This window comes from Panthera pardus, unplaced genomic scaffold, assembly GCF_024362965.1.
Source record: "Panthera pardus isolate Hobbes unplaced genomic scaffold, ASM2436296v1 HiC_scaffold_13, whole genome shotgun sequence".
Lineage (NCBI taxonomy): Eukaryota > Metazoa > Chordata > Mammalia > Carnivora > Felidae > Panthera > Panthera pardus.
This window is the reverse complement of record NW_026526688.1, coordinates 28,791,586-28,811,049: the sequence shown is the minus strand read 5'-3', so window position 1 is coordinate 28,811,049 and position 19,464 is coordinate 28,791,586. Positions and strand designations below refer to the sequence as shown.

General features: G+C 35.6%; 1 protein-coding gene across 4 annotated transcripts in view; it reads left to right on the top strand.

Annotated features, from left to right (window-relative positions):
* Window positions 1-19,165, top strand: part of TEX15 (testis expressed 15, meiosis and synapsis associated) — a 100,528-nt gene extending 81,363 nt beyond the window's left edge. The window contains exons 8-12 of one of the 4 annotated variants that reach the window (XM_019466844.2): window positions 706-8,045; window positions 10,380-10,438; window positions 13,293-13,387; window positions 13,525-13,627; window positions 17,077-19,165. In XM_019466844.2, the coding sequence (XP_019322389.2) occupies window positions 706-8,045; window positions 10,380-10,438; window positions 13,293-13,387; window positions 13,525-13,592 (7,562 nt within the window). In that variant the 3' untranslated portion in view covers window positions 13,593-13,627; window positions 17,077-19,165. Of the gene's footprint in view, window positions 1-705; window positions 8,046-10,379; window positions 10,439-12,509; window positions 13,628-17,076 lie in introns of all 4 variants that reach the window. The other 3 variants (XM_019466841.2, XM_019466842.2, XM_019466840.2) reach the window with 3 other exon arrangements.
* Window positions 19,166-19,464: the final 299 nt, after the last annotated feature.

Genomic DNA, 19,464 nt, shown 5'->3' with positions numbered 1-19,464 from the left:
CCTTTTTGATCTGTTTCCTCACCTCATTCCCGTTTCTTTCCTGTTTTCTTTCTCAAGGTAACAGTAGATAAAAGGGGGAGACAATTTTGCCTATTAATATGTAGATTCTATTATTAAGTATCTGAATATACGAAATTAATATAAGAAATACCTAGTCTTTGAGCAATGTGTTTTTATTCCTTTTTAATTTTTCTATTCTTTGTATTTGTCACAATTCAAAAAAATTTATGGTAAATACTTTCTTCGTAAGACCTCTAGGACACAGTTTCCTGGTACATCATTTATATTTTATTGGTTTGTCTTTCATCTTCTTCTCACCTTGCTTTTTCTGAGACACATACTTTAATCAGCATTAGGCTATTTATCGAACTTTCATTTAAAACCACTTATGACTGCGGTGCCTGAGTGGCTCGGTTAAGCATCCAACTTCAACTCAGGTCATGATCTTATGGTTTGTGAGCTCAAGTCCCACATCGGGCCTGTGCTGACAGCTCGGAGCCTGGAGCCTGCTTTGGATTCTGTGTCTCCCTCTCTCTCTGCCCCTCCCCCATTCATGCTCTGTCTCTCTGTCTCTCTCTCAAATATAAATAAGCATTAAAAGAAAAAAAGAAAAAACCACCTATGACATAGTTTATTTGAATTAAGGGTTGAATGTAGAAACCCTTTCCTTCCTATTTTTTCTTAATTTTCTTATTATTTCTACAGAAAGAACCTGCTCTCTGAATAACTGTACAGTTGCCAAAAGAATTGGAAAAGGAAAAGATGCTACTGTCGTCTTTGAACATTTCAGGAAACCTGTAGATCCATTTGTTCAGGAAAACTGTTCTTGCGGCTCACTAAATTCAGAGATAAATCCTTCCAACACAAATATTTCTAATTCCTATGGAAATGTGAAAAATGGAAACATTTCTGTATATGAAACATACGGTGGACAGATGGAGCACAATTTAGCAGAATGTAGAGACACTTCTCATATATATGATTCAGGTCTTTCATTTATTCCCAGTGATACCAGAGAAAGTGTTAATGGTGACCCCATGTTAAATTTGGCACATCTCAAAAATACTTTAAGTGGTCTTTCTGCTGCTTTCCCCCTTCATAACAATACTGGCTCAAGCACAGTTATTACTTCAAAACTCATTAAAGACCCAAGACTGATGAGGGGAGAAGAAAGCATAGGAAAACATGATAATATTACAGATTTAAATGAGATTTTGCCACTTGAGAAGAGTTTAGATTTTGTGAATTCAGAAATAAATCTATCATCCATGCCAAATAATTCTGCCTCCTCATCTGAAGTTGTGCCTGGTGATCATTCTGTTCTTACTAATTGTTTGGATGCCCCTAGCTTCAAAATTTCTTTTGATGGTTCACAATCTCAAGCTCACAACTTGGACTTTAACAACTATGATTATACAATTCCCAGTAAAATTACCCCAGCAGGACAGCGTAAGGGCCAAGATAATTTTTCCTTTCCAATGTATTTGCCAAATGTAGTTTCAGAAGTTGAGAACCAAAAACACAATGAGGAAGAAGCCCAGAGATCTGAACTGAGAAGCAACATCCCACTTTTAATTGAAGAAAACAGTGAAGCACATAACTCTTATGAATCAGTGAATATTTGTACAAAAGGGCACAGTAATCACATCTCTCTGGAGTCATGGTCTTCTAATTTAGAAACTGTATCTCAGACTGGTCAGCAAATGTCTACAGCTTTTCCTCTCCAAAGGAAAGAAAGCATACATGAGTACACCCAAAATATTGGAGAAATGAGAGACTTCACTGGCCCCGAAAATAATTCCAAACGTGGAGAAAAGCAGGTTTTGTGGAAGGAAATTGATTTTACTAAGGAAGCAAAAGTCAGTCCAGTAGATAATTATATTTCTTTGTACCAAGAATACAAAGAGGATGAGAGTCTTGATTCTTATGGGAAAAATTGTGATCAAATATTAATTGCTCAAGAATTAGAAATACAAAAATCTTCCACATCTACCACAAAGGATGAATATGAGCTAGATCATCTAAGTTTGGAATTACAAAGAGTGGAGAGCCTTTCACAGAAGCATCCTCAACTCTCTTTAGATTATGAAGATAACATTCATACAAGTTTTGCAGTTTCTCAAAAACTAATGGAACTAAAACTGGGAAAACCAAATCAAAACTGTGTTAGCATTGTGACTGATGCTTTCCAGGAAGCAAAAGACATTCCCCAGGTCAAAGAACTGCCAATTGATACAATTATTTCATCTCATGACATTAAACCAACTCATGACAACTCAGATTATAACATAACTAGAGAATATGTATGTGTCCATGGAAGAAATGAAAATGACCCAGTGTCATTAGAGAACATACAAAGAGACTGTGGAGAAACTTTTCAAATTGATGAAGGTCATACTCTGTTCTGTAATGCAGAGTTGCACAGTGATACACACCTGAATATTGATTTCAGAGAACAAGGAGATAATGATAAAGAAAATGAAAATGAGGCTAAAGAGGAAGACATTGCCTTGTCTACAGAAAGCAGAGAAAATATATATGGAGAGGAGAAGCAGGGTTTTCATACAAACCAAAGTTACACCAACATAGATGAAAGAAGGGAGAATAAAAATTACAACAATGTAGAAATTCTTAGTTCTGAAGAATGTTGTACATTTAATTTGAGTTCGGGGGAAAGACATGTGTCAACAGAAGCTACATTGTTAGAAAATGAAGACACTATGACTGCCACACAACAAAAAGATGCTCCAAATACTGGCAGGACTGTAGAGCATTTGGCTTACACAGCATTTCCCAAAGTTGAAGGGTCTTCAGAACATGAAGCCTCAAGTACTGCAGTGCAGACAGCTGGTGCTACGGTGCCTACATTGGGCACAGATCGTGAAGATCACCAAAGATACCAGATTAAAGAAACTTGTTCTTCTGAGAGTCTAGATTTTGGGTTGTTAGTAAAACATAGGGTTTCTGATTGTGAAATGGATATGGATAACAATAAATTACATGACTCATTTCATCAGTCAGTAAGTGATACTTCAGTTCTTCAGAGTTTCAAATTGGAAAATAAGATTGAAGTAGGATTGGAACAGTGTGATGATGCTTTTCTAATTCAACAACATAGCCATAGAAATGATCCATGTGAAGAATTTAGGGCCATATATGAAACTCTGAAGTCTCGTATTGATTGGGAAGGTCTACTAGGAAGCAATAATGGGGAGAGGGAAGTTAGGAAAAGCTCCAGAAGAAACGAGAATAGTGATCAGCATTACCCTAAGAAAAGTATTTGTTTTTATCCCTCTACACAAAAAAACAAAGGAGAGCTCAATCCACTTTTACTTCCAGATTTACAAATTAGAATCACTAATACATTAATGCCAGGATTCAATCCCACTTTTGAATCCCTTGCATTGAAAGATAATTTTTGCAAATACATAACTAAAACCACAGGACCAGAAATAAATGAGGAGGGGAAAGTGTCAGGATTTGAAATGTATTCCCACTGCTCTGGTGAAAATTCAGGTTATCCATGTGAAGATGAATTTGGTAATAGAAGGCAAGAATCAGGACTAGTGAATAAGTCTGAAATTGCTCTTTCTCTTGATGTGAGTCATAATACACAAGTGAATCATGTGTCTGAAAAACAAAACAGTGGACCTTTGCCTACTGAACCCTCTAATGTCACAGCATTAAATAATGAAAGCAGATGTTCCTTGACAGGGTCAAAAACTGATTGTAATGATATTACAAGTAAAAAGGACACACAATCAAGAATTAGCAAAAGAAAGCGACGTATGCCTTTTAGGGACCAGAACACACCACATAAGGATGTAAGACGTCGTGAAATTTATGGGAAGAAGAGGAGACTAACCAGTCTAGACTCTTCTGAACATTTTTCTTCATTATCCCAAGGACGAATTAAAACCTTTTCAAAGTCGGAAAAACACATCAGGAGTGTCCTTGATATTCTAAATAGTGAAGCATCTTTATGCAAAAGCAAACGTCTTTCCAGAAGACTTGACAGAGCTGTTCTTCATTTAAAAAAAGCTCATAGAAGAGTTCACACGTCTTTGCAACTTATAGCTAAAGTAGGAGAAAAAAGAAAAGGCCCATTACCAAAATCATATGCAGTAATATGCAATAATTTCTGGGAAAGTTGTGACCTTCAAGGTTATAGCTCTGTGTCTGAAAGAAGATATTATTCCACTAAACATTTTTTGTCAAAAAGAAAATACGGCAAACCAGGAGAGAAAAGAGCTTTGGGATTTGAAGTGGATAAATCATTAACTCATGTATCAAAGCCCAAGTCTTACAAAGCAAGTAGAGCGAGAATCGCAGAGTGCATTTCTAAGAGAAATATGGCCAGCAGTGTCTCCAGAAGTCACACCACCATTCATGTAAGGGAATTTTGTGATTTCGAGTATCCTGAGTCACAGTTAGCCCTGTGCTCCACATCCCAAAGTGCCAGTCATTCCGCTTATAACAAGAGCCAGATGAGAAATCGAAGATCATCAGAACTTCAGCTGTTTTCTGGAAAAACTGGATGTCTATTTTCCCCAGCCTGCCCAGATGAGAAAATAACTGAAAAAGAAAATCAAGTTGGCATAAAGTTTTTATCAAACATTAATAAATATGAAAATCCTGAGAACCACTCAGCACACAATATTAAGGATGCAGAAAACAATTCCGAGACTAATAAAGTAATAAATAAGAGTAATTCAGTATCATTAAGTTGCATAAAAGAAGACAAAGTAAGTTTTAGCACAGACACAAGTTATAATGCAACCTGTATAACACACACAAAGGTAAAAACTGACATAGTTATTTCAGTTTTAGAATCAGATATCGAGCACCTTTTAAACGTTGATGTCTGCACACCAGATAACCTTATTTTATCTGATTGTAAAGGCAACCTGGAAGTAAATTTGCCTGTAGAAGAACGGACAGCTGCTAATCAGAGCTCCAAACCAGGCACTGTTCCAGAAAACTTCCTTAAGGACCCATTAAATCTAACTCTGATAACACACAAAAAGTCTGACAGTATTCCTCAATTGTTATCAACCACAGCAGTGACAGACAGTGAAGGAGAATCTTCAGAATCTTATTTGGATAAACAGAGAGTTTTTGCTGTAGATTCTTTTACAACATCCACCAATGTACCACACTGCCAGCCAGGATGTGATGGAAAGGAACTTCTAAAGACAGAACAATGTTCTTCAAGTAATTGCTTCCATATAGATGGGAATGAATCACATGTTCTTGAGGATTCTGAGTTGGGTCTCAGATTAGTAACTGAAGAAAGTAAAAGTTGTAGGAAAAATACAATGAAGGAACTATTTTCCAATGATAGTTATTTGCTCTTAAAAGATAATATGAAGGGTTCTTCTTCAAAAAAGTGTATGGCAAATAAAGACATTTGGGACAGAAAAATGTGGAAAGTTAAACAAGCAGAAAAAGCAAGAGATTCACTTCACAAAAAAAGCATGACTGAAGGATGCACTGTTAAGACTCCGTTCAAAAATCAAAAGAACAAGATCTTAGAAGAATCCTCCTACTTAAGCAAGAAAACAATTAAAAATAACTTGATTGATTCTCATCTAAACGTTGAAAACATTACTGAGGCAGTCGCTTTGAATAACCCAGTTTCTAATCATCTTAACAAAAGAGAGAAAGAAGGGGGAGTTAAAGTTAGTAATGACCCTCAGTCTGACTCTGCATTGCATTCGGAAATAGCCTGTAATTCTAAACCAGGCATTATAGGAATGAATCCTATTCCTGTTTTACACACTGACTCTCAAACTTCCGAAGTCTCTACTCCTGAGAATAAGGCTGCATCATACACGAATGGATTAAAAGAGAAACATTGCTCAGCTAATCATTCAGCTCTTACAGCCAGGCTAGCTCAGATTTTGAGAAGGGCAGATGAAACATCATCTTTGCAGATTCTACTGGAAGAAACTAAGGCCTGTCAAAGTATTCTCCCTTTATTTGTTGAAGCTTTTGAAAGAAACCAAGAATGTTCTCTCGAACAAATCCTGATTTCAAGAGAACTATTAGTAGAACAAAACCTGTGGAATAATTGCAGACACAAATTAAAGCCATGTGCTGTTGACTCCTTGGTAGAACTCCAAATGATGATGGAAACTATTCAATTCATTGAAAACAAAAAAAGGCTCTTAGGAGGTGAACCAACCTACCGAAGCTTGCTCTGGTATGATGAAACACTGTACAGTGAGCTGCTTGGTAGACCACGTGGATTTCAACAACAATCCAACTTCTATCCTGCTTTTCAAGGAAGATTGAAGTATAATGCATTCTGTGAGTTACAAAACTATCATGATCAGTTAATTGAATTATTTGAGGAAACCAAAAGGGAAAATAATTCATACTATGCATTCTTAAAATACAAACGACAGATTAATGAGTGTGAAGCAGTAATGAAGCGTTGTTCTGATTGCTTTGACTTTTCTCTTTCTGTTCCATTTACCTGTGGAGTTAACTTTGGAGATAGTTTAGGAGACCTAGAAACCTTAAGAAAAAGTACTTTAAAGCTGATTGGTATGTATGGGGACTCTCCTAAAGTTGATTCCTATCCAGGAAAACAAGACCATTTGTGGATTATCATAGAAATGATCACCTCTAAAGTTAATTTTATTAAGAGCAGTGAGGCAATAAGTATTAAAATATCTCTTTATGGTCTGGAACATATCTTTTTTGATGCTGCAAAAAGTCTTATTTGGAAAGAGAAGAGAGAATCTTTCAGCAAAATATACTCAGGAGAGAATAGAGAAATGCTACTCAAAATGAATCAGTGTGCTTTTTCTAAGTTGAAAAAGATATATGATACATTGTCTAAGGATTTAAGCAGTGAACAAATTTCTAATACTGTGCTTGAGAATATGGAGATTGCTTCCAGAAAGTCAGATGATCTAATAAACAAAGCACCAGTTACCCTAGAAAACTGTGGGTTTAACAGTACTTTGCTTTCACACCCAGATATCTGTTGTATTAGCGAAATACTAGATCAAGCTGAATTTGCAGACTCTAAGAAATTACAGGACCTCACTTTGAGATGTACCGAACACCTAGAAATTTTAAAAAAATACTTTCAGATGCTGCAAGAAGAGAACATAGATAACATTTTTATCACAGAAGAAAACGTTTTGGACATGGTGAAAAACCACAATCATGGGGCCATAATTTTAAAGCCTGCAGCCATTGAAACCTATATTGAAATTGTCATGCTTTCAGAAACCATTCACTTTCTTAAAAACTCAATGGCAAAGAAACTAGACAAACCGAGGTTTCGAGGTATGCTTTGGTTTGATTTGTCACTTCTTCCTGAGCTGGTTCACTGCCAGGAAAAAATGGCTTCTTTTTCATTTCTTAAAGATAACTCAACAGATTGCCTTTGGAAAGTCATAGAGACTGCTATTTCTGAACTTAAGAAAGATCTGGATATTATTTACAAATATAGTGAAGCTGTTAATTGCTCATACGCTCTTCATTTGCTCTCAAGAGAACTTCAGGAACTTACAGAAATACAAAAACTTCTAAAGAAGTCTCAGTATTCCGTTTCCACATATATTGACTTTGTGCCATGTGTAGCATCCATAAATTACGGAAGCACAATGACAGAGTTGGAATACAGCCACAACCAGTTTTCTGCACTGCTCGAAAATATAATGGCTGCCCCTCGGAAAGATTTAGGGAAAATGGCCCATATTATGAAAGTCATGAAAACTATTGAACATATGAAGATAATATGTACTAAAAATGCTGAATTAACCATTTCCTTTATTTTGTGCCAAATGCTACATAACAGAAAGAAGACTTCCCAACTGCAGGGAAAAGAAAAAACGAATGTGCATGTAAAACCTAGGAAGGATAGCAATAAATCTAGTATTTATATGAAGGTGCCCTCAATTTCAGAGTGCATAATGAAAACTGTTTCACATTCTTCTGAAAAACGATCTATCACTGTAGACAAATGTGGAGACCCTCAAAAACAACAGAAAAACACTACTGTTTCCAGCTGTAAAAAACAAAAGGTAACAAATGTTTTAAAACAAAAGCCTATGTAAGTAAGTATTATTTTTGAGAACAAGTCTACTCTTCAAACAAGTAGTTTGCAGATTGGTAAAAATTGAGAATGCTTTGAATATTACCTTGCAAAATGAATTTACTAACTATAGAATTGGATTAGGGGTGCCTGGCTGGCTTAGTCGGTGGAGCATTCACCAACGGTGGAGCCCCATAATGGGCATAGAGCTTACTTTAAAAAAAGAATTGGATGAAACAGTTTTTATTATCTTTATAATAAAGTGAAATGTTTCTCTATATGAGAAATACCTTGCAAATACTTATTTTTAAACGTACAATTAAATTTTTTAATTTGGAAAACATTTCTTGGAAGAATGTAAATTTATATAACTTCTTAAGGAATAGTCCAATGTGAATGTGAGTAAGTTAGTAATTTATTGAGTAACTCCTATATAACAAGGCTATACTTGATGTAGTAAGTATTAAAAATTGGCTAATGGAACCTGTGTTCTTGACCATTATCATCCACATGGAAAAATAGAACAGATTTTTTTCTTAACTTTAGAGAGAGCATGCGAGGGAGGGAGAGGGTCAGAGGAGGGCGGGGGGAGAGAGAGAGAGAGAGAAAGAGAATTTCAAGCAGGCTCCACGTTGACATGGGACTCAATTTCAGTACCATGAGATCATCATGACCTGAGCCAAAATCAAGAGTCCGACGCTCAACTGACTGAGCCACCCATCCACCCCAGGACAGACATTTTTCAATAGATGATTATAAAGGAGTTACAAGAAGTCCTACATAAACAAGTTTTATTTAACAAATTATAGAAAATATTTATTTTATACCTGGCACTGTTGTAATAAATGCACAAGTATTAACTCTTTATTCTTCACAAAATCTTTATGATGTAGGTACTGTTATTACCTTATGTAAAGGTATGAAAACAGACACATAGAAAGGTCGAGTCACTTTCCCAGTGTTACAGAGTTAGTAAATGGGTAAGCCCAGATATAAAACCAGGCAGTCTAGCTCCAGGGCCCATAATAAACTGATACTTGCCTCTACTCTACCCTCAGAGGCTTCTCTTAAAATAATTTTTTGGGAATTTCAGTTCAGAAGAGAAACCTATATGCAAAATGAAAAATGGGATTTTTTTCTCAGCTTACTGTAATTGTGTTTGTTAGTTAAACTAATTCTAGACACCAGGAAACCAATCATTTATTTCACTGTGTTTATAGGAAAATGCTTAATAAACAACCAGTTTGTAAGCATACATCCAAAACAACAGTAATACTCCACATCAAGAGTAAAATGAGAATAATAAAAAGGTATTGTAAGTATTGAGAAGAAAAGTAACAACAAAAAAATTGTGTTTTTTAATTTCATGGAAGAGCATAGGCCAAAGCATTGCCTTAAATTAGGAAAAAATGGTATTTGATGAAGATTAAAATGAAGCAGGGGTATCTAAGTTGTGGAAAATAATATGAGCAAAGATACAATGTTTATTGACATTATTTGAGAAATGAGTTTCAAATTAAGTCTGGAACAAAAATTTAATTTAGTGGACAAGTAGTAAGCTAAAGATGGAGACAAATACTGTTTCAGATTATAGAATGTCTAAAATATAGGCAAAAAGAGTTTGAACTTCATTCTGTATTGAAGCGTAACATCCTGTGAAATGTGTTTTTCAGTGATTTAAAGGGTAGAGATTCTGAGGACAGTTGGGAGTAGCAAGTCACCCAAGGCTTACAAGAGGGTGCTGTCTGACAGACTGAAAAAAGAAAGTCCAGGGGCACCTGGTTGACTCAGTGTGTGAAGCATCCAACTCTTGATTTCGGCTCAGGTCATGATTTCATGGTTCATAAGATGGAGCCCCATGTCGGGCTCTGCACTGGCAGCACAGAGCCAGTTTGGGATTTCTCTGTCCCTCTCTCTGCCCCTTCCCCACTTACGCTCTCTCTCAAAATAAATAAACTTAAAGAAAGTCCATATCTGGCAATTATTTAACAATGGAGCTTAAAAACCAGTTTACTAAAAAGAGTATGTATTTAAAAAAAAAGGCAGTGATAAATGGACCCCAAGATCTGTTGTGAGATATGGGGATAAAAAAATATTGTAAATTGTTTATTTCAAAGTTTCTCCAAACATTTAAGACATAATGGGAAGTCCAACAGAATCACTGGTTTTTGAAGGTAGGAGGATCATTAATGAATGTTGTTTTAGACAGTGCATTTTAGATGATGACCAAACAAGCAATTGTAAGTACCTGTGATGAAAATATGTATGTATTGTATTTTATAACATTGCCAATGTCGGTTCTCTTTGTAACTTTTAAACACAGGTTGACATAAAAGATGTCACAAAAATCAACAGAGAAAAGGCAACATTCAAGGATTCCAGGTAGGTTGCCAGCAGACCTACGTAAAGAAAAACTAAACAGAACTAAGCACATACTAAGGAACAATACTAAGACATTTATGTACATACCTCTATTGGATCATACCTGTAACTTAAAGGACAAGAGTAAATTTAGGAGGGGGAGAATAAGGTTTCAAATTATACAGTGCTTTATTAAGATTTAAAGACTTTGAACTTCATTCTGTAAGTATTAAAGGGTAATGTCCTGTGAAATGTATTTTTTAAGTGATTTAAAGATAAGGAAGTTCTGAGTAGAGATAGAAGTAGCAAGTTAGAGAAGAGTGATTTTTTTTAGAGGAAGAAAGTAAAATTCATACTTGACAGACATTACTTAAAGAATTGATGGGGATTAGTAGCTGGTTGGCTAAAAAAGGAGATGAAATAATATAACAAGTGATTAGATTGAGTTTTTTAAACTTGTAATTGTTACAGACCAATCATTTCAAAATTGGTTAAAAGATAGAAATTGCTGAATTATATTACTAAGAATTTGGTCATAAACACGCATACGTATATTATAAATACACAACTGTTTTCATGAAAGGATGCTTTAAAACCTTTAATGAATTATTTTTATTATTTTTGAACTGAATTATTTTTATGAAAAATTCACTACACTGTTTATATTTTTTCATTTTGACATGAAATGGTCCCACTGGACATGTGGACCATCTCTTATTTCATTCAGCTCTGTAATATTTTCAGTTTATGACAAGCTTCATTTTTTTTCCATGTTTTTTTTTTCTGTTTTATGAAGGAGAATGAGTAATATGGAATACAAAAGATTAGCATTCTCATTTCTGTCTTACTTGGTTTTGCTCTTTTCGATACACATTTTATTTACTACATTTCTAGAATCGTTTTCTAGACTCTTGAAATAATTGCATAGTGGCATAAAGATGAATAGGTTTGTAAAGGGTTAACATAAACCACTTCTATAATCATCTTAGTTTTGGTAACTAAATCTAGGTGGTATTTGCTACTCAGAGAATCGAACTTTGTCTCACATAGCAGAAAATAAGTTCAAAGATAAGTTTAATACAGGGTGCTGTCTTCATGGAAGAATATCCTCTAAGAGAGTACATAAAAGAATGACCATACAGGCTGCTGTCAATCTATAGGGTTGAGACATTACTGAAACTTCATTGGAAATGTGATAAAGTCCAAACTGTAGTCTCTGCAAAATGTCAAAGTGTTACATGGGATTGGATGATGATGTAGGTTGTCACTCAGCTGCCTTTGAGAGAAGCTGGATTAAGTAAACTACGAGGCTTTTAGTTTCATGAATTAGATATATAAATTCCAGGCCAAAAATTAATTTCTCTTGACTGGGGAGCAGTGATTACTTTTTTCTTTTCAACATGTTCTTTTCCACATGCAATTCAAAGAATTTGGTGAGACACCAAAAAAATATAATTATCCTGGGGACCTATATTAGCTATCTGACTCTAGACATTTCCCTAGTGGATACTTCCTTCAGCCTGCTTGAAATTGTCTAAATTTAGGTAGAAATGTCAAGGATATTAAATTGGCATGGTATTCTGGAGGTCTGTGTTTCCTATTCTCAACCTTGAGCAGACAAAATACCTTAGTAGCTCCTGATGACAGAAGGTGGTCTTTGGCAGGGGCAGGGCACAGCTGGTAGTTTCATCAGTTACATATAACCATTTACAAGTAACGAAGATCATCAACAGTTGGAGGTATATGTATGCAAAACTACAGTAAAATATTGGACATAGTTGCCTACTTCTAAACACCTCTGCTAGGAATTGTCCAATGCATAAAGTAATTACAATATTGACTGCACTATATATATTTCAAAATATATTAGAAATACATTTGAAACGTGGAATATTATCACCGTCAGCAGGAAAAGTAGCTAAATTCAAGGCAAGGGAGTAAAACTGGGTAAATAAGTTACATATATACTGCTGATAGAGAAAATGTAAATCTTAAGAATTCTTCTGAATAAAAATTTCACATACATGTTTATATTAAAATTGGGGACTCCATATATTTAAAGTTGTTTGTATATATGTGTTACACTTAATAGGACTACAAGATCTCATCTCGAAAGTGAAAGTGAAATAGGACCAAGTTCATCTGACAATCTGAAAAGAAACCATGTATCTCCAAAAAAGGCTGAAATGGAAAGATCACTACTTGGCTCACTTTTACCTTTAAAGAACTTAAAAGACACTTGCATATCAAAGTCAGAGGGCAAAATAGATTTAACTAATATTTCATCTCATACTTCAGAAGATTTCACTGGACAACAGGGAAACTTAAGTAGCATGAAGAAAAGGGATGTGAATTTTAGTGCTGCTGAAACAAAGAGTGATAAGAAAGATTGTTGTTTTGCGAGTTGTGAACAAAAAAGTGTAGATGGCATATTTAGAGACATCCCTGCCAATTTAGAAACAAATAACACTGTCTTTGAACTTCAAGATCATGAAATATTAAATTCATCTATTAAAAATTCTGCATGCACCAATCCTTCAGAATCCAAATTTATCCAGGACAAATTTCCTGTTCTTCAAGTAAATAAAACACAGCCTGCAAAAACTGAGTTAAAAGGAAAATGCATGAAGGATACATTCAGTCCCAATACTATACCTGTTGGAGCATCTGGGAACATAACCCTCAGTGTAAATCAAACCACAGAACAATCTTTTTCTGAACAACAGAATAATGAAAATTCCAAAGTCCTAACTCAGAATGCTGCAGCATGTTGGAACGAACTTCCACAGTCTGCATGTACCCCAATATATAATTCTTCTCAGCACCCGTTTGGAACTTCATATCCTTACTACACATGGTGTGTTTATCATTACAGCAACAGCAGTGGCAGCTCCATTACCCAGACATACCATGGGATAACATCATACGAAGTACAGCCGCCTCCTTCTGCGATGTTGACTGCAATTGCAAGTACCGTCCAAAATGCACATTCTAATCTTTTGTACTCTCAATATTCTGGTTACTTTTCTGGGGAGCCACAAGCAAACGACTTGGTGCCAGTGAATGGGCATTTTCAATCTCAAATGCCTGTTTCTTATCATTTTCAGCAGCCGATTTTTTCACAGTATGCTCCCCATCAAGCGTTCCCACAAGCTGCATACCCTTACCCTCCTGATTCAGGTGTGCTTCCACAAGTTCCTTGGACTTACGGTGAGTTTTATACGTTTTAACGTTCACTTTATTGAGTTTTTACTTTTATTTTTGTACATTCATGTAAATGGAATTTACAACAGATGGTGATATATATAGCAGTCATTTTTCTGTGTAGATTTGTAGTCTTGTTCCTATCTTCGGCAGTTGAATTATGTTGTCACATGGGAATCTGGCTGTCAAAGACTAGTAATATCACAAATATGTCCTTTAGTAAAACCCAACTTTGGGAAATAGTTAAGTAAGTTATAGTTAATCCACACTGCAAAATACAATGCAACAATCACAGAGTTTATAAACATTTTCAATGGCAGTTTTAAAAACTATGTCATATAAATATACCTGTGTAAATAAATGACTAAGGGTGCCTGGGTGTCTCAGTCAGTTAAGCATCTGACTCTTGATTTTGGCTCAGGTCATGATCCCAGGGTCCTGGGATCTAGCACCATGTCGGGCACCATGCTGACAGCATGGAGCCTGCTTGAGATTCTCTCTCTCCCTGTGTGTGTGTGTCTCTCTCTCTCTGCCTCTCCCCTACTCATGCCCATACTTGCTCTCTCTTAAAAATAAATAGACTTAAAAAAAATGCCTAGAAATACTGAAATGAAATGCAACATTTTAATTTGTTTGCTTCTGCATAATAAATCGGGGGATTGTGGAGAGTGCTTTTTATATTTTCTAGGTTTCCTACTGTGAAAATACATTATATTGATAAGTGGAGGAAAAAAAGAGTAAAAAACCAATTTGGCAAAGAAATTTCAATCTGATAAAGCAACCTTTCTCTTTTTTTTTTTTTTTTTAAGAGAGAGAGTGAGCTGGGTAGAGGGGCAGAGGGAAAGAGAGAATCTTAAGCAGGCTTTATGCTCAGCATGGAGCATGATGCTGGGCTGGATCCCATGACCCTCAGATCATGACCTGAGCCAAAATCAAGAGTTGGGACATTGAATCACCTAAGCCACCTAGTCGCCCCTCTTTCTCTTGGTATTCTAATATAATATTTGGGCATACGTGAAACAACTTAGTAATTTGCCACTAGAAGTTGTAATTTTTTTCTCTTAAGCACAATTCTATTTATAAAATATCATGATTAGGGGTGCCTGGTTGGCTCAGTTGGTTTAACATCTGACTTCAGCTCAGGTCATGATCTCAAGGTTCTCATGAATTCAAACCCCGTGTCAGGCTCTGTGCTGACAGCTTGAAGCCTGGAGCCTGCTTCGGATTCTGGGTCTCCCTCTGTCTCTGCCCCTTCCCCACTCGCACTCTGTCTCTCTCAAAAATAAACATTAAAAAAAAAATTTTAATATCATAATTAGAACATAAATTTTTAAAATTAAAATTTATATACACCAGTATTAAATCAAATTTTAAAAACAATTATTAATAATTCTGCAAAAACTACAATTTTTCACTAACACCCCAGTATTCTACCATCAGAGGTAATGTGTATCATAAGTAAAGTTAACAATCTTTTAAGGTCTTAAATAGAGAAATGTAAGAGAATTTTTTTCAAATTAAAAAGTTATTTCCCAGGTCTCCTGGCTAGCTAGTCAGAAGAGTATGCGACTCTTGATCCCAGGGGCATGAGTTCAAGCCCCATGTTGGCTATGTAGAGATTACTAAAAATAAGTAAACTTCAAAAAAATGATAATAGGGACACCTGGGTGGCTCAGTCAGTTAAGTGTCTGACTCTTGATTTTGGCTGAGGTCATGATCTCATGGTTTGTGAGATCAAGCCCTGAATCTGGCTCTGTGCTGACAGCATGGAGCCTGCTTCGGATTCTCTCTCTGCCCCTCTGCCTCGTGCCCTTTCTCTCTCAAAATAAACATTTAACCAAAAAAGGAAATTTTTTTTGTTTAAAAAAAATCATTGGAGTTACTACTGACGCTCTGTGACCTGTAGGATAAATTTCAAAAATTTTAGCTTGGAATGCAGGGTCCTTCACAGCATATGCAGCCTCATCTCCCACCACTTCTACCTTTGTGTTGAGGCCACATTGAACTTCTTGCTGTTCTCCCATATGACAGTTCCTCTTATACTATTTATGCACGTTTCTCACATGATACGGCATGTGAGTATTATATGGTATTCTAATTATCTCTGTGTCTTTCCCTTCCCACCTGGCCCACCAAATGAATTTAAACAGGACTGGAAATTGTTCATCTAAAACAGAACCTGAAGAAAAACTATACAGGAGAGGAGAAAGAAATAGGAATGGAAGTGGGGAAGTATATGACTGCCCTTTTTCCTTTTTTTTTTTTTAATTTATTTTGAGAGGAAGTACACACGTGCTAGGAAGGGGCAGAGAGAGGGAGAGCGAGAATCCCAAGCAGGCTCTGCACCATCATCACACAGCCAGATGCAGGGCTCCATCCCACGTGAGACCATGACCCAAGCTGGAATCAAGAGTTAGTCACTCACCGGACTGAACCACCCAGGCGCCCCATGTGCTTTTTCCTTTTTGATTAACTTGATGTGCTGCCGCTCCTGTAAGGCTAAACACCCAACCTATAGTAGATGTGGCAAACCTACGAATTAAAGTAGAAATTTTCATTTCAGAAGAAGAAAATCTTGAATACAATTGTTTCACAGAGGTTCTCAGTTTGAGCTTTCTTGTGTTCTTAAATAAAAAGATCTCTCTGGAATCAAGTCCAGCTTTGATTCTCAAAAATCTTAATTGTTAACCTGCTTAGTTATATTAATCAAGTGAAAATAAAAGGAAAAGAAACAATTATTCAAAAGCAACTCTAACAGTGTTAGGCAATAAGCACAACACTCAGTTTTCCTGAGTGCAAATAATCTAGAGATCACCTCTCAGGCTTTCAGGAACTACGTCCTTCTAAAGGTGTGAAAATCCTTGTGACTCATTTATTGATGTTTTTGCTCATGGTGCTTGTATTCAGCACCATAAATGGAACTAAGGGAAGGGGCCAAGTGAGCCCTGTGTGCAAGTCACAGTGAATCCTTTACTCCATTTAAATCTCTCAGAATACCTATGAGGGATGAAGAGATGTTACTGTTCTTTACAGATAAGGAAAGTACTTCTTGAAGACCCTTAAATATCTTTTTCAGGATCCCATGGCTATCAAAGGGCAGATGTGCAGTTTGAACTCTAATATCTTGGTTCTTTTTTTTTTTTTTTTTAACATTTATTTATTTTTGAGACAGAGAGAGACAGAGCATGAACAGGGGAGGGTCAGAGAGAGAGGGACACACAGAATCTGAAACAGGCTCCAGGTTCTGAGCTGTCAGCACAGAGCCCGACGCGGGGCTCAAACTCACAGACCGCGAGATCGTGACCTGAGCTGAAGTCGGACGCTTAACGACTGAGCCACCCAGGCGCCCCGACTAATATCTTGGTTCTAACTTAACTCAGGTCTTCCACTAAACTATTGTGTGCCATTAGTCTGTATTGTTAACTTATCTCAAATCTTTGTGGTTTTTCTTCCAGTTCCATGGCAACAAGAACCGTTTCAGCCAGGACAATGAAAAAAAGTCTTCTGTCTACTGAAATAAAGGGGATTTAACAAGTTTTTCCAAGCATTTTTTACTTAACGGTTTTTTATATATGTAAATGTGGTAGGAAATATAAACCATATAGCCCTTTATAAAATGTTTAAATGTAACAGCGTATCATAGAATGCAATTGGAAATCGATTTCTGACATCTAAAATACCAAAATTAGTTCCGTGCAATATTTTAGTGAACTGTACTAGGCTATTTTCAATACCTATATTTTCAATAGGCTAGTATTTTCAATAGGTTAATGTTTCAATATCAGAAACATTAACAGTATTTTGAAATGTATATTTTGAAGTGTTTCTATCACAACTGTTAACAGCTTATATAAAGATTCTTTTGAGATTAGTCTAATGGAGTAAGGAGAGTAAATGTAACATTTAATATGATTAAAGTTAAGCAATAGTAGTAAAATCTTTAAAATAAGATTTTTGTAAAGTCTGATATTTTTTGATATATTGTTTATGGTAACATTGTGCCATTTACCTTAGATTAAAAAAGGATTTTTTTACTTTAATTGATCGATCAGACCAATAATTTTATAATTCTTGATACTTCATATAATTTACAATTCTGTGTCTAATGCAACAAATTCCTTTAATTTCAATATTTTCAATTTTTACTTACAATCTATATTTTAATAGGGAATTTCGTTTGCATATTTTCTGTGTTTGTCCTTGAGTAGAGATTTTTTAAGTTTTTATGTTTGAAGTAGTTTTATATCATATTGAAATTAAAGCACATTTAGCACCTTTTCTAGTGAGCCCTTTCCACAAGATTATTTCTTTTGTATTGTATTTCACAATCCAAACTTTTTTTAAAAGTGATTTTGTAGCAAATAATAAGGACTAATTTCTTTAGCTAATGCCATTAGTTTAGTTGTATTTTAGTGATTTAAATAATGCAGCACATAGAGTTTTTTAATCCTGTGGTCATAGATTTTTTTTCTTTTTCCAGCACTCCACAAAAGCAAAAAATGTCTCCGTAATAATCATCGTAGAACAGGGGTGTAGTGTATAACTATGGTCTTCAGCACTCTCTCTGCCCACTGACATCCATTCCTGTTTTCTGTAAGATTCCAGCTAGAAAGATCCCTCTCGACCTGACCTTTCCCCAAGTGCTAGTGGGCCCAAAAAACGTGACACAGACTTTGCACTGACTAAATCTAATGAACAGACAGCAGAGCCTCAGAGTTTTCTCAGACTTTTTATGTGAGCAAACTTTTTATGCTATCTAGCACAGGCCTCCAAAAAGAGTATAATTCAGCCAAATTTATCATAGAATAACTAATTTTTCAATTTAGAAAAACAGTAAGAACTCCCGGGGTAAGCCTCCCAGAGTAACCAAATAGGAGAGAATTCAGATTACTTAGGGTTCTTTTCTAACAAGGGGAAAGTAAAGAGGAAAAGTCCAGCCAAGACTGCAACTGAAAGAAAGAAGGAATCTGGAGACTACAGAATTAAAGTAATATCAAAATAATACAGGTGGGGGATGGGGGGTGTTGTCCATACAGTTGTTTTATTTGAAAATAGTCTAAAATTCTGAACTCCTGAACAGGTATTAAAACAGTAATACTAACACTTATTCAAAAAATGACTTTGTCTCAGTCACTTGATTTATGCTTGGTTATTGAAAGATGTTACAAATTTATTACTAAAAATGTCTCTATTAGGTAAACAAGAAGTTAAATGTTAAAAGGATGCTTTCTTTAAACAACATTCAGATTCTGTTGATACTGTCTTGTGATATTTTTATTTCATGAGTTTTAATTTCTTCCAAAAAAATGAAAAACACATATCTAAACATTCAGTTACATTTTAAAATCTGCACTTTGAAACAGAGCATGAAAAACTGTAGCATTTTCTTTTTTCCCCCTCTCAAATATGTGCTTTGGTCCTAAAAGTAAAGGAGCAAATTAAAATTTGAGCAAACATTGTAAACAAACAAAAAACGCTGCTTATTTGTCAATATTACTGTTTTTTGGAACGTAAGAGTTATTGGAATAAACTGAATTCCTTCTAGTTTCAGTGTTTTGGGGTTTTTTTCCTATTTTGTTTCTTGACTAATGAGCAAATACATGGTTGGTCCTTGGCTTACACATGGCCATTACATGAATAACAACCCACAAAGAACTGGCTGAATTAGATGACTGAAGTGCTGGAGCCCTCCATCCACTGCAGCTGGTTTTGCCTTTATCACCTTCCTTCCTTTCCCCTCACTCTACAAACTTCTTTACTGCCTGGAGTTTCATAGGATAAACCAGAGTCCCTGCCTTCATGCAGTTCTCCTGCTGTTCAAGAGACACAAGTAATAAACGTGT